This window comes from Nomascus leucogenys, chromosome 16 (genome assembly GCF_006542625.1).
Source record: "Nomascus leucogenys isolate Asia chromosome 16, Asia_NLE_v1, whole genome shotgun sequence".
In the NCBI taxonomy this organism is placed as follows: domain Eukaryota; kingdom Metazoa; phylum Chordata; class Mammalia; order Primates; family Hylobatidae; genus Nomascus; species Nomascus leucogenys.
In genome coordinates, this window is record NC_044396.1 from 61,611,483 (window position 1) to 61,626,770 (window position 15,288).

The 15,288-nt window shown below is 33.2% G+C and overlaps 1 protein-coding gene across 1 annotated transcript in view; it reads left to right on the top strand.

Moving 5' to 3' along the window:
• PKHD1L1 (PKHD1 like 1) overlaps window positions 1-15,288 on the top strand; it is a 163,575-nt gene that overhangs the window by 112,939 nt on the left and 35,348 nt on the right. Inside the window, exons 54-62 of the mRNA XM_003256116.4 lie at window positions 1,960-2,048; window positions 2,403-2,551; window positions 3,854-3,983; window positions 5,709-5,827; window positions 7,764-7,893; window positions 9,367-9,540; window positions 12,770-12,873; window positions 13,791-13,920; window positions 14,686-14,807. Coding sequence (XP_003256164.2) covers window positions 1,960-2,048; window positions 2,403-2,551; window positions 3,854-3,983; window positions 5,709-5,827; window positions 7,764-7,893; window positions 9,367-9,540; window positions 12,770-12,873; window positions 13,791-13,920; window positions 14,686-14,807 — 1,147 coding nt within the window. The remainder of the gene's footprint in view (window positions 1-1,959; window positions 2,049-2,402; window positions 2,552-3,853; window positions 3,984-5,708; window positions 5,828-7,763; window positions 7,894-9,366; window positions 9,541-12,769; window positions 12,874-13,790; window positions 13,921-14,685; window positions 14,808-15,288) is intronic.

Genomic DNA, 15,288 nt, shown 5'->3' on the forward strand with positions numbered 1-15,288 from the left:
ATGTGTGAAAGTTATTGGTAACCTCGCAGTTGCAGAATGTTAGATTTAGATTATTAGACATGGCCCAACTCCCTTATTACATAGATGAGAAAGCTGACACCCAGTGAACATAGGTGCATTACCTGAGATCACAGAGCTCACTGATGGCATATCCAGTACAGCACCAGAAACTAAGTCTCCTCATGAATCCAATGCTTTCTTAGCAGGTGCTGTCTCTAGAATAACCATCGTGGTCAAATCTCATAATAGAACTTAGATAATTTTCTTTCAAATATATTTTAATTCTTCTAGTTAAAAATAATATTTCTATCTTTGTAACTTATGTAGCTCTTTACCTTTATTTCTCGTGAAGCATCACTTTCTACCTTGTATTAGAGTAATTACTGGACATGGTGGTACTAGCACATTCAGTATTAGTCTTTAAGACCCTGAAAGGCATGATCCTGATTTGATGTATATTTGCATCCCTTATGGAAAATACTACTGACAAATCGTGATGATGATGCTAAAATCTAACATTTACTGGGCACCGAATAGCCCATTACTGTGTAACAAGTACAACTCAATGATAGTTATTAGATGAATTACATTTCAAAATAAATAGATAATGTAGTGGTTATTGTACAAAAGAACAAAAATTGAATTTGTTTATATATTCATTCAACCACTAAAAAAAATTTACTGAGTATCCACTATGTGCCAGACATTTTGGATTTGATTATAAACAACATAGATGTGATCTCTGATCTCATTACACTCATATTCAATCCAAAGAGATGACAAAACAAGCAAATAAACAAACAAAAAAGTAAACAGAAGATAAAGTACGTAAGTGTGAGTTGTGATAAATGTTATAAAAAGAATGTATATGGGGCTGGGACAGAGCAATATGGCAGGGACAGCCTTTGGGTGGGCCACCCTCAGGGAGGAGTTATTCCAACTGCAACCCAAAGGATGAGGAAGAGCTCGCTGCATGAAGGGTGGGAGAGACCTAGGGAGCAACTTGTGCAAGTGCCCTGACATAGAAAGGGTGTGGCATGTCAAAGAATGGAGAGAGAATCATCAAGGCCCTCATGCATTCTAAGGTAGATATAATTATTAAATATTTAATTAACATTTATTATGACTACTATAACAGATTTAGATTGCTCTAGGCCAGAATGTGATAAAGGTAAACTACGATAAACTACATGTATATGCCATGGTATAGTTTTTCTTTCTTCCCACGGTATGAATTTTCTTCACTGGAAATAGTTATAATTGGATTGATTAATTTGTATTATTCAACTAGCTATGAATAATACAAGACAAAACAGAATCTTGACCCAGAAGTGCTACCTCAGGATTAGAACAGAAGGCTCAAGCTATATAACTTAATGCTTAGTTTAAGAGGGCTTTGTTGATCGTAGCAATGGGAAATAAGAAGGGGAATGCATAACATGATTATTGATAGTGAGTGATGGTATGAATAAGAATGAAGGGCTATGATTGTAAATATTTTCCAGTGGGAAAATATCACCAATTTTATAATAATATTCTTCATAAAAATTTGCATTAAAAGATATTTTCTAGAAGGCATAGTGATGAAAACTGAAGACCGTCTGTCCTCCCACGCACTTTACGAAATTATTTCAATTTAACCTAGCCTTCACTTTGGATACAGACCTGCCACCCCCATCCCAGCCCAGGGGCTTAATGGCATTGGTGCATCCTTCTCAACTCAGAGACCATCCTTCTACCCCTTTCTTCACAGAATCTAGCCAACTATATCCTCTACCCCTGCTCCCAACGAAATAGCACCATCTGTCAAGCGTCTTTAAAAGGACAAAGCGTGCATTTCTTTTTTCTTCTCTACCATGTAAAATCTTATGGGGAAATGGAATGGTTTACATTTTAGACAAAATTAGGGTATATCACAACAAGTAGTAATTCATGGAAATATTTCTCTTCTCTTTTCAGTTTATGGTCAAATGATTCTTTCTGGCAATCATCACGAGAAAATAATTATACTGTACCTCACCCAGGGGCAAATGTGATTATACCTGAAGGTAAATGCATAAACACAAATGAATAAAATGTTTGTTTTATGTAATATTAACACTATGGCAGGGTAGATGTCACAGTTTTATCAGCACACGTTGGGGAAAGAGCAAGTGTGGAGAAGTGGACTCTATTAATGTATCCCTGATACTAAACCTAGCCTTCTGGGGTTTCTGTGGATTTAAACCTCACCATTAATTAACAAGAGCAGATGTTTCTGGGAGAGATAGGAATTAGGTATTATATGAAAACGCATGTCATAAACTTACTCAAAACTAGGACTCACTGATAAGCTTGTCAATGTTTTGCTATAAGTTGTAGTTTATGGATTATGTTATATTTCTTAAAGTATTGTTTTATAGGAACATGGATTGTAGCTGACATAGATATGCCATCAATGGAAAGACTCATTATTTGGGGGGTTCTAGAACTGGAAGATAAATACAATGCAGCAACTGCAGAATCTTCTTACAGAGAAGTTGTTTTGAATGCTACCTACATATCACTGCAGGTAAGAGTGAGGGCCTTGTAGTTTATATCTTTATTAATCTAATTCTAAAATGTACATTTACTCAAATAATAAGAAGGAAGCATATTCAATTGGTGTGAATAAAAACACAACTGGCTCTAGCCTATTAAATGTGAGTCTCAGGTAAGTCCAATATATTTCTGTTCTCCTTTAAATTATGGACTAAACATTTCTTATGAGTAGTTATTATGGGATTCTTGAGTCTGCAGTTAGCCCAGTTTCAATTCTGTATAGAATATCTATGTCATTATGAGGTCAGGCTAAACCAACAGCTTGTTCCAACAAAGAGTCCTAGGAGTTCTGAAAAAAGTAAAAGAATTTAAGCCTTTTGTTCTTTAAATAAAACAAACAGTATTTTAAAAAAACCAAAGGGATATAGATGGAATTATGAAAGCAAGAGAAAATAAATCAAAATGTTACAGCTATTTGGAACAATCCCCACATTCCTTGTAAACCCCAGATGGTCTTGAACCTGTACCAGCTTAATCAGCTCAATTGTCCTGTCAGTCTTGTAATATTGTTCATGAAAAAGAATCGCTTAGCCAAAAAGCTATTAAGCAGCATTAAAATAGTAAGTAGTTACCATTATTATTATTTCTTTGAGAAAAGGAATAAAGTCCAGAAACTTGGTTATTAATATTTTAAAAGTGCATTGTATTTTGATTAGACATATGGCTTTAAGGTAAATTAAAATTACAACTGAATTTTACCTTATTGTTTTTTAGTTGGGTAACCAGGGGTAAGTTATCTGACCTCTTTCACCATTCGTTTTCTCACCTGTGAAATAAGGATAATAATACTAATTCATGAATTTGGTGTAAAGAAAGGTTAAATGATATAATATATGTGAAGCCTTACACATTATGCATGATGGAAACAGCAAGCATTTAATGATAGCTATTAACTATTAGTATTAACAATGATGGCTTATAAATGGCATAGCTGGGGTGTAAGCGTGAAGAGTGTATTTTACATATAGGATATTACTTTCAAATACATTATGGTCTGTTCAAACACCACTAGTTTAGGTCTTATGAAATCTCAGTTTTAGGTCTAGTTCTGTCAGTAAGTAGATACTGAATTTGACCTTTGAAAAATCATTTAGACTGCTTATCCAAAAGTGAAATTAAAGTCACTTCTAGTTATAATGCTGTTCTTTATATAAAAAAAAACTCATTCCTTTTTAGTAGGGGAGGCTTCCAGTGACTTCTTAATTCCTTTTTATGGGTGAATTTTTTTTCCTGGTCAATTTTTAAGTATTAACAATTTTCTGCTTCATTTCAGGGAGGTAGATTAATCGGTGGCTGGGAAGATAACCCTTTTAAAGGAGACTTAAAGATTGTTCTTAGAGGAAATCATACTACCCCAGACTGGGCTCTTCCAGAAGGACCAAATCAAGGGGCAAAGGTCTTAGGTGTGTGTCTACAGATACCAAAAGTGTCACATCTGTTTTAAGAATCTACTTTAAAATATATGGCACTAAAGTACATATCAGTTCATAATGATAAATACTTTATCATAAAAATTACTTCTGGTACAAAAGTATCAGAAGTTTTTACAGAAATTTATTTATTGTAAAGGGTTATAGAAGTAGCAGAGATTTTAGAATTAAATAACATCACGTTTCACCAGGTAAAAACAGATATAAATGTGTATATTTTAAACCAAAATGTAATTTATTACAAAACTAATATTAACAAATCTCTTTGTATGTATATTATTTTTCAATCTGGTTTTCTTCATACAGTTTTCTTTATGTAAGCAATACTATGTTTCACATTTTGGTACCTTTCCTTAAAAGGTAACTTTCCTACACATTATTCCATTTATAGTATTAATAAATAATCTGTGGATCAGTTGACTCTGCAATCAATTACCCAGTCACAGCTATTGCTGAGATTTAATTCCCAGTTGCATTAGTATACTGTGGATATTCTTATTTGAGCTCGGAAAGCAAATGGCTTGAAAGAGTTTCACCTGGTCACAATTAAGAACTGCTTTTATGAATGGTACTGCATATTTATTTAGGAGACACATATAAGCATGTGCTACCATTGTTCTACTGTACAATTTCTAAAACTGACACCAAGTAAATAAGGGGCTAAACAATTGCTTGAGATTGAATTAGCTCACCATTCACAAATGTCCTGAGGCAGACAAATTCAATCTTAAAAAAAAATTTATGTGCTTTTTATTTCAAAAGTAACACTTTAAACAACATAGAACAGTATGAAGAAAACATATCTGTAAAGAATACACATCTTTCTAATTCTCTTTTAAGGACACTAGCATTAGTTAAAAATTTTTTTGTGTTTTCCTATGTTTTTTATCTATGCCTATATTCATATTACATATACTGATTTGTGGTGATAGTATTGTTCCTTTCATAAAACATGGTCAGACTAAGTATATTATTATGCAGTTTTCTTTTCTCAGTGAACATATTATGAAAATCTTTCCTGATTGAAACTTACAGATAAAACTCTTTTTTAGGCTGGGCGTGGTGGCTCACGCTTGTAATCCCAGCACTTTGGGAGGCCGAGGCGGGCGGATCACGAGGTCAGGAGATGGAGACCACGGTGAAACCCCGTCTCTACTAAAAATACAAAAAATTAGCCGGGCGTGGTGGCGGGCGCCTGTAGTCCCAGCTACTCAGAGAGGCTGAGGCGGGAGAATGGCGTGAACCCGGGAGGCGGAGCTTGCAGTGAGCCGAGATTGCGCCACTGCACTCCAGCCTGGGTGACAGAAAGACTCTGTCTCAAAAAAAAACCAAAAAAACTCTTTTTTTATAGCCTATTATTCTACAGTATTAGTATATTAAACTTTATTCCATCCTTTTCCTATTGATGTATATTTGGATTGCTTCCAGTTTCCTCGTGTTTCTAAATATTGCTGTGGTAAGCATCTTCATTCATGTACTCCTGTATACTGGCTTTAATGTCTATGAGCCAGATTTCCAGAAGTGGGTTAAAGGGTCAAAGTCTTCTTACATGGTTCCAAGCAGAGAACACCAATTCATTCCTTTCGTTCTAAAATGTTTAATCACATAATAAAATATATCAATGAAATTTTCATTTTATAATAGCACCTAACTCAGTACTGTGTGGTGAATAAGTAGGAGTGTGCTTTTCTTCTTTAGGGGTGTTTGGTGAGCTGGATCTTCATGGAATTCCACGTTCAATATATAAAACTAAGCTCTCAGAAACTGCACTTGCAGGTTCCAAAGTCCTATCTCTGATGGATGCTGTGGATTGGCAGGTAGAGAAAATAATTATGTAATGGAAAATGAATATACACAGTGGGTCAGCTGAAAAAAGTTTCTATTCTACTCTCATGGGCATTCATTTTCTCATGTGATTAACCAGATGAAAAATGTGTATTTTGTAATAAGCTTGCAAAAATTTATCCAATAGGAGGCATTTAAAAATTGTGGCTTCAATGGTCCTTTAAAATAAATAGAGAACATTTTGTGTGTGTGCATATATACATATGTATGTATATTGTATTTATATATATTTTATGACTATATATTATGTATATATATTTTATGACATATATGACTATAGATTAGTCATACAATATATGACTAATATACATTATGTATACACAAGCTAATATATAAAATATGTCATTAAAATGTATACACATAATATAAATTAGTCATATTATTTTATATTAATATATATGTAAGTCATATAAGAAAAAATGAATATTTTTGGATAAAATTAAAATATGACTATTAGTCATAAAAATGTATATACATAATATATTAGTCATATTAGTCATATTTTATACCAATGTATATTAGTCATAAAAGAAAAATATGAACGTTTTTGGATAAAATTATTTATTATAAATTCTTGCAAAACAGAAAATGGAATTATTTAAAATATATTTTATTATCTTAGTTACCCCTTCACTTCTAATTTATGATTTTACATGTTAAGAATTTGAAAAGAAAACAAATTCTGACACCCAATGACATCCAAATACTGCCTCTGTTAAATGAGATATTTTAATAAAGTATAAATGGTAGCAATTATCATCTCTACTGTGCTCATAAACTATGCACAAGCCATAGAGTCCACATGTTTTACAAATACATTTTTAAATGCCAAGAAAAATTAGAGAAATGGATGGATTTCGTCTCCAAGCTCTCAGATCTCAGCCAGTTCCTTTCTGGTGAGAACAAACTTTAGACTCACAGAACAAAGAGAGCCTTAGTTTGAGCAAATCAATGCAAATCATCAAAACGTATGGGTTTGCTCTCTTAGTGTAGTTTATAATTGGTAAATAAAAAGAGGGTTTATTGAGAAGTATTACGATCTATTTACAATATGTTTTTACTTGTGATAGTTCTGGTGTGATTACTTTTTAAAGAGAGTAATTAAGTGATTTTGATATCCCTATTATTTATCCAATTAATACTGTCTGCAAATTTTGTGTCAGAATAATATTTAACCAAGTGTCACACACTTTTCTAGGCATTGGGGATTTAGTGGTGAAGAAATTTGTCCAAGCTATCATGGAACTTCCATTGGAGTGGGAGAGTCAGATACTAAATGAACAAATAAATATCTATTAATTTCAAATAATGTGCATAATGAAGGAAATAAAACAGGTAGTGTGATAGAGACTGCCATGGCAAAGAGTAGCAGATAACATTGAATATTCCAGAGATGGTCTTTGTCAAGGGTACTTCTGAGCAGAGATTTAGATGACAAGGAGGAGCTCAATATACAAAGTTCTAGGACTCAGCCTTGCCCTTTAACTTTCCTCAGGCTTTTCTGCCTTTCAGGAATAACAAGTAATAGTTAATTGTACTAAACAAACAAACAAAAAACTAGGGAAAAAATTCAACTCTTAATAATATTGTCCTGAGCAGTTTTTAATAAAAATGTGAGTATGTTTACTTGGATGTCTTTGCTTTTTTAAAAAAGGTATATTACTGTGATTTTACTAAAGGGCTGAATTAAAGTTAAGAAAATGCTCAGATAATTCAAAATTTATAATTCTTAATATCAAACACAAGCATATATACTTTTAGAGACTTCAATGTACTGTTTATTCTTTCTGATAATACCATAATTGTCAATGAGATATAAATTAAATTTGAATGATTTAATAATGATATCAAGAAATATAAACCTATTTTTAAAATTGTTCTTAAATTTGGCACTTGAATTTTTCTAAGGAGGGAGAAGAGATTGTGATAACAACCACAAGCTATGATTTCCACCAGACAGAAACAAGAAGTATCGTTAAAATCCTGCATGATCATAAAATTCTCATTCTTAATGATAGCCTTTCCTATACTCACTTAGGTAAGTGGATGCTTTTTAACCAAATAGATATATAATTGTGTTGAAAGATTCACATTTACTCTGTAATTATAATTCTTTGATAAAACATGTCACAAATATGTTAAAGGAGCATTTTATTTAGATTGGCAATAATACCCAGTGAGCGCTGCTCTTTCTGTGTTGGTTACCGATAGTCCCCGCTATGTGCTTTCATTCATTCAGCAAATATTCAGCAAAGACCTACTGTTTGGCATTTTATAGGGTAAGGCTCAACACTTTCTGTTTAAAGCAAGCTTCTAGGTGATTCTTGTGCACGCTGAAATTTGAGGATCCTTGATCCAAAAGCCTTGTTGTCCTAAACTGTTTCATGGATATAGTCTTTACTGGTAAATGCGTTTAGACAAGTAATAATGGAAGGATAAAACTATAATTGTTGAGGAAAGAAGGAATAAGCATGATCTGAAGAGGAGTTTTCCACTTACAGGAGCAGGGCCTTCCCAGCACTCTAGCCTTTCCCCATTTGGCATGGTTCCTTCATCCAAATCTCAGGAAGTGGGAGCAGACAGTAGTGTAAAGTTAGAAAATCCTTTCAGATGCCCATGATGCTCACGGGAACTCCAGATGCAAGACAGCATGATAGACTAGAAGACATTTGACCTGCATGAAAAAGAAACTGAAAAGAACTTCTCAAAGCAGTACTTTGATAGAAGCGCATGTGTCTATAATTCTATATCATATATTTTTCTTTAAATCATAAAGAAATGTTTTATTTGAAAAAAGTTTCATTGTAATTAGTTGTAAAACGGTTGGTTTTCGAAGTTTGACATTACAGATTCTTTCATTTAAAATATCAAGCATTTTTCTCTGTTTGAAATGCACCTGCTTGTCTTAAAGTTTTGAGTAACATTTCTTAAAAAGCAGCATGTAATCTAGGTTATGTTTTACAAATTGTTAAGATGTAAATGTACAGATGGTGTTGGATATGCTACTACCTATTGTGAAGACTTGTGGTTGATATAAAATACGCCACAGAAAAAGTGGAACAAACCAAGGTTTAGGTGGCAAGAGTGTTACTAGTTATGTGTTGTTGATTCTCCCCCTAGCTTTGGGCAAATTCTTTTACTTCTCTACCTTATTTCCTCATCTATTAAAATTACAATACACTTCTCAATTTTCCACACAACAGGGTTTTCACATATAATTTGAAGTGATTATATACTATCTTCAAGATTTGTTAAGTAGTAACTTTATACTTGCTGATTATAATAATCATTTTGATGTAGAGGAAATATTTTTTATTATATTTCATTTTATAAATACGAATATCATAATATCAGACTGCCATCTATATATGTTTAAACATGTAAATATAATCACGCATTCATGTTGATTTTTGGCTTATTAGAAGGCTGTTTAGCATATGAACTGCAAAGGAACTAGTAAAGACAGATATTTCTTAGCATTGGCAATAATCTAGCTGCCTTTATGCTGCAGCTGAAAAATACCACGTCCCTGGAACTGGTGAGAACTACACGTTAGCAGCTGATGTTGGGATACTAAGTAGGAACATCAAAATAGTTGGTGAAGATTACCCAGGTTGGTCTGAGGACTCTTTTGGAGCACGCGTACTGGTTGGCTCATTCACTGAAAATATGATGACATTTAAAGGTTGGTATCAATTCGGTTTATTTTTCTAAATGAGCTATAACATGATCTCATCTGTATTTAGTCAGCTCTTACATAATTCTCACTTTTTAAATAAGATTATGTGGGAAAATACAGCATTAAAAGTGATTATGTAGCCCAGTTGTTACCTTCCAAGTAAATTCTCTTAAATTACTGCTGTTAATTTTATCTTCACAGACAAAATGAATTATCAAATTAACAATGACCTTAGGTAACAGACCAGTCTTTCACCTAACAGAGATAATTTTATAATAAGTACCACAGATCATTTGTTGTTTTCGCTTTGTTTTAAGGAAAATTTCAAGCATACACCAAAAATAGAGAAAACAATATAATGAATCCCAATGTACTAATCACCAGCTTCAACGATGATCAGCTTTGGCCAATCTTGTTTCATCTACACCTCCATCTACTTTCTTCATGCTCCTGGATTGTATTGAAGCAACCACATATTATATCATCTAGAAATATTTTAGTATGCAACTCTAAGACATTTTAGAAAACATCAACAAATATCAGACCTAAAAATGTTAATTTCTTAATAATAACTTCTTATCATCAAATGATAGTTCAAATTTCCCCAGTATCCTCCCTCCCTCCCTCCCTCTCTCCCTTCCTCCTTCCCTCCCTCCCTCCCTTCCTCCCTCCCTCCCTTCCTCCCTCTCTCCCTTCCTCCTTCCCTGCCTCCCTCCCTTCCTCCCTCCCTCTCTCCCTTCCTTCCTCCCTTCCTCTCTCCCTTCCTCCCTTCCTTCCATCCATCCTCTTGTTTCAAATAAGGATCTAAATAAGATCCACATTGCAACTGGTTATGAATCTTAAATCTCTGATTCATTCCTCTCTCCTTGCAATTTATCTATAAAAGAAGTTGGTCCTCTAATTCTGTGGAGTTTCCAACAGTCTGGAATTGAGTGATTGCATTCCTGGAATTTAACTTGTTCTTGTCTCCCTGTATTTCCTATGCCTAGGTGATTTAAAACTAGAGATTTCAGGCTCAATTTTTAGTCAACAATTTTGCCAGACAGTGTGTCTGAGGCCTGTAATCCCAGCACTTTGGGAGGCCAAGATGGGATGACTACTTGAGGCCAGGAGTTTGAAATCAGCCTGGGCAACATAGTGAGACCCAGCCAAAAGAAAGAAAGAAAGAGAGAGAGAGAGAGAGGAAGGAAGAAAGAAGGAAGGAAGGAAGGAAGGAAGGAAGGAAGGAAGGAAGGAAGGAAGGAAGGAAGGAGAAAAGGTACAGTTGGTAGTGTATTTTTCCATCAGTAGGTACATAACGTATGATTGTTTCTCTTCTTACAATGTTAGTAGCTACTAATTAACATTGCCTAGATTCATTAAATCATTAAGGTTTAAAATTTCCTTCTCATTTATAATAAAGAAAATCTCGCCTAAACAACCATTTGACTGCACTGAAAAATAGTTCGAATAGGAAATACAGGAAAAAATGCTTGATTTTTCCTCATATTGAGTAGGTTTCAAGATAATGTGTTGGTTCCCAAGCATCCTCCAAAGGTGACAGGGAGTTTTTATTTGTTTTGTTGTTAGTATCATTATGTGCTCCTGAATCAAAACATATTTGACCTGTTCGAATCCATTGTGATTGTTAATCTGATTAATACTGAGAATGCTCCATTATTGACCTTCAGAACCTTTTCATGTTGCCTGTCCTCTTGACATGACTTAGTTTTCTAAGCCTCTTTACTTTCTGATACAGCAAGCACATATTGTAATTTTTTTCTAAGACTGGAACTCGTTGTTCCTCCAAGTAATTCTGGTTCTTTTTATTGGAAGATGTTATTTGGATCCCACGATCTGGGTACTAGGAGTAGACCATCCATTCTTGATTTGAACTGTTTCTGCAGGTACTCATTTGTTCAAAACACTGCCTATTTCATTTTGCAACAGATCTATTTTATAAAATCTTTATATTGGGCAAACAGCAGTCTCACTATAGCCTCTACTTGTTGGTCATAATCTGCCAGAGGAAGCTTACCTTATGACGATGGTGCTGCTGCCGCTGATAATGATGGTGATGGTAATGATGAACATGACACAAGATCACAGGCACTGTGTTAAGCATTAAACACATACGATCTCATTTAATCCTCATAATGTTATGGCATAAATATTACCCCTCTTTTAAAGATGAAGAAACAGATGATTAAAGGGGTAAAGTTGCTTTGATCTTGAATATTAATTTATGTCTTTCTCACTCCAAATTCGGCGATGAACCCTATTCCTATGAGAATCTTTCCTTGCTGCTATAAATTATTTTGTGATGTGAGTAAAGACAACACATCTATGGCTTTTGTAAGCCCAGGTGGTTTGTAGTAATCATGGCTTCTCTATCATTATCTCGATTATTCATATCTTCTCAACCACATATATAAGAATTGCCTCATGGATTTTAAGGTAGGCTTTCCTTTCTAGTACAAAATAACTTTTCTCCAACACATCCTATTAAGTATCAGTTTTTGAACAAATAATATTCTCTTTTGTTATTTTCCAGCCATGAGTTCCTGTGCCTCTTTTTTTTTTAACTAGATGATAGAGATATGAAAGTTCCTAACTCACAGGGTGCTTTATGAGAATTAAACCCCATATTGTCTGTTATGCATTTAGTACAGCACTTGACAAAGAGCAATCTCTCATGGATTGTTATTGCTGTTATTAGTAGTCTGTAAAATTACCCTTTGTCACCTCGATGGTACTTATGATAAGCTGACCAGCAGATAATTGGCAATACATATTCCAAAAGAGATAATAAAAGGTAATGCCCTTAAAAGCTCTTTATGGCATCAAAAGGGAAATGTCAGCTAAATTATATTTTATGCCTTATGCAATACATTCTCAATTCGAAAATATCATCCCCCAGGAGGAAAAACTTAGTTCTTGAGGTGGGGGCAAAAAATGTAGGTATTACAATGGTTTGTGGTCCTCCAAAGGGCCACTGTATACTAACAGATATATGGTATATATGCATTATTAAAACTTTGCGGGAGAGTGCAGGCTATTAGGAAAAAAACAGTTGAAAAAGGCTATTTGTGAGTACAATGAAAAGAGGTCTGAGAAATACTTCCTCTTCTGGATTAAAGGAGCAAAGAATAATGATTTTCTCATGAAAAATTTGAACAACTTTGTGTAGCTTTTCAAAAATGTTTTATTCCAACTATTTTAAGAAAAACAAATTTTAAATCTTTCCCTACCTTAGGAAATGCAAGAATAAGTAATGTGGAATTTTATCACAGTGGTCAAGAAGGCTTCAGGGATAGCACAGATCCAAGATATGCTGTAACGTTTCTTAACCTAGGACAGGTTTGTGCTTTATTTTTAATTTTGTGTATATTAAAAATATGCAAAATATTTTTATTTTCATTTGACTTCTAAATAGCCACATCTTATATTAGCTAAAATTATAACCTAATATAATAAAACTTTCTTGGCCCATTAACTTTTTAGACCTATATAAGCAGGATTTGATTACACCCATATTGTTCATTTATTTAAGGCCAGTAAAAACCATAGGAAAAATAGTACAGAGGGTGAAAGAATCAAAGATCTATAATAGTGGTTTATATATCCACTTTATTTTACAATGACCAAAAACATTTTTCCAAATGGTTTCTAGTAAACAAAGAGAGTATTGCTTAAATTTCTCAAATGAAATGCATGTCTGATCTACAACTACATCAAAAGTGGGAAAATAAATATTCTAAGAGGGCTGGTGATTTAAGAAAAATGAGAGACAGCATATTTCTTAGTAGAAATAAAAAATAATCTTGAAGGTTTAAATTGAAACCCCTAACCTGTTCACTGAATGGTTCCTATAGACATTTGAATAGTAACTCTTTGCCTAAAGTATTATTTTTTGTAATTAAAAAAAAATCCCTGTCATCATAAACTATTCTGAAAAAATAATTTTTAGCACCTTAGCATTTTATAAGTGATAATAGGAATATAAATGCATAGAAAAGAACTTGAGAATTTTGAAATCTGCACTTAAAGTAAGCATACATATTTAATATATCTAATAATAAATTCAGATATGTGGAAATTTCCATATTTTATATATGGATATATTAAAGACTTATGGAGAAATCATCTTTAAGAGAAAGTGAATTGAGTATTGATTATTGATCAAGGTTTGTTTACTGAAAATCATTTACTTCAATTTTTTAAAATATATTGTAATTTTATTTTTAAAATGTTTTCTGTATTCCAATGTTGTATAGATTCAAGAACATGGCTCATCTTATATTCGAGGCTGTGCTTTTCACCATGGCTTCTCTCCAGCAATTGGTGTATTTGGGACAGATGGATTGGACATAGATGACAACATCATTCACTTTACAGTGGGGGAAGGTAATATAATAATATTTTGGTCCAAATTACACATCCTCTGGAGGCTTTCTTATCTGTATACTCTAGAGCCACACTGCCCAATTGATCTTTCTGTGAGGATGGAAATGGTCTATATTTATGCTGTCTAATATAGTAATTACTAAGTCATATGTGTCTATTGAACACTTAAATTATGGCTAGGAGCTGAATTATGACTGAGGAACTGAATTTTTAATTTTAATGGTACATAATTTAATTGTACTTAATATACATTTAAATAGCCACATGTGGCTATGGCTATCATATTAGGCACTATAGCCCTATAACATGGAAGAATTTTTACCACATCACGTTCTTATATGAGTTATCTAATCACTAATCATTTAAATTTATTACTCCTCACATATCAATCATAAATATTATTAGAAATAAAGGTTACATACAACTTTAGTCATATTATATTGATTTTTGTCAATATAAAGTATAATAAACTTATTTAATGTATATAAAAGCTATGGGTGTGTTTGTTAAATAAAATCTGAGATGTACCCTGTGAACCCACATATTTAACAAGCATCCCAGAAGATTCTAAAGAAAAAAAAAAGAGGTAGAGTTCATTATCAAAGAGTTCAGAGGACTCCTTCAAAACTCTAAGAGGATCATTTGTCAGGCTCAAAGTAGAAAAATAATTTTATGGAAAAATCAAAAGACATTACTCATAACAGTTGTTGCAAATTGACTTATGTATTTTGGGGATTTTCTTTCTTTTTTTCTTTTTTTAAACAGGCATAAGAATATGGGGGAATGCCAACAGAGTCCGAGGGAATTTGATTGCACTTTCGGTTTGGCCAGGAACCTATCAGAACAGAAAAGATTTAAGTTCAACTCTCTGGCATGCAGCAATTGAGGTAGTGAGAACAAACTTATAATTATACTAATTTATAATTATATCAGTTATTTAAAAATATCTAATAAAATGAGCTAACTAAAGGAGTGAATGCACTTTTAAAAAGATGATGTAAGTTTCGATGGCCATTGGTATATTTTTTTTTCTGTCAATGTCTATTGGTTTAAATAGTTCTCTTACCTCATTTCTTCTCCAACATTATTTCAAGTTCCACTACAGGGCCTCTTTGCTGCTGCTCGACTGAGTGCTTTAGGTATATTGCTACTTAATTCTGTATTTAGTTTCCTCCCTAAAAATGAAAATAGACAATGGAATCTCTAAAATTCTTTTCTCGTCTAAAATTGTCATGATTCTACATGCAAGGTTATTATATTTATCTGATATTACTAATTGGAACCTTCTTGTTTCCCATGAAGTTTCTTCAATTACTATAGGTGTCTGTTTAAATATAGAGTAAGATTACAAACAAGACAAGAGAAAGT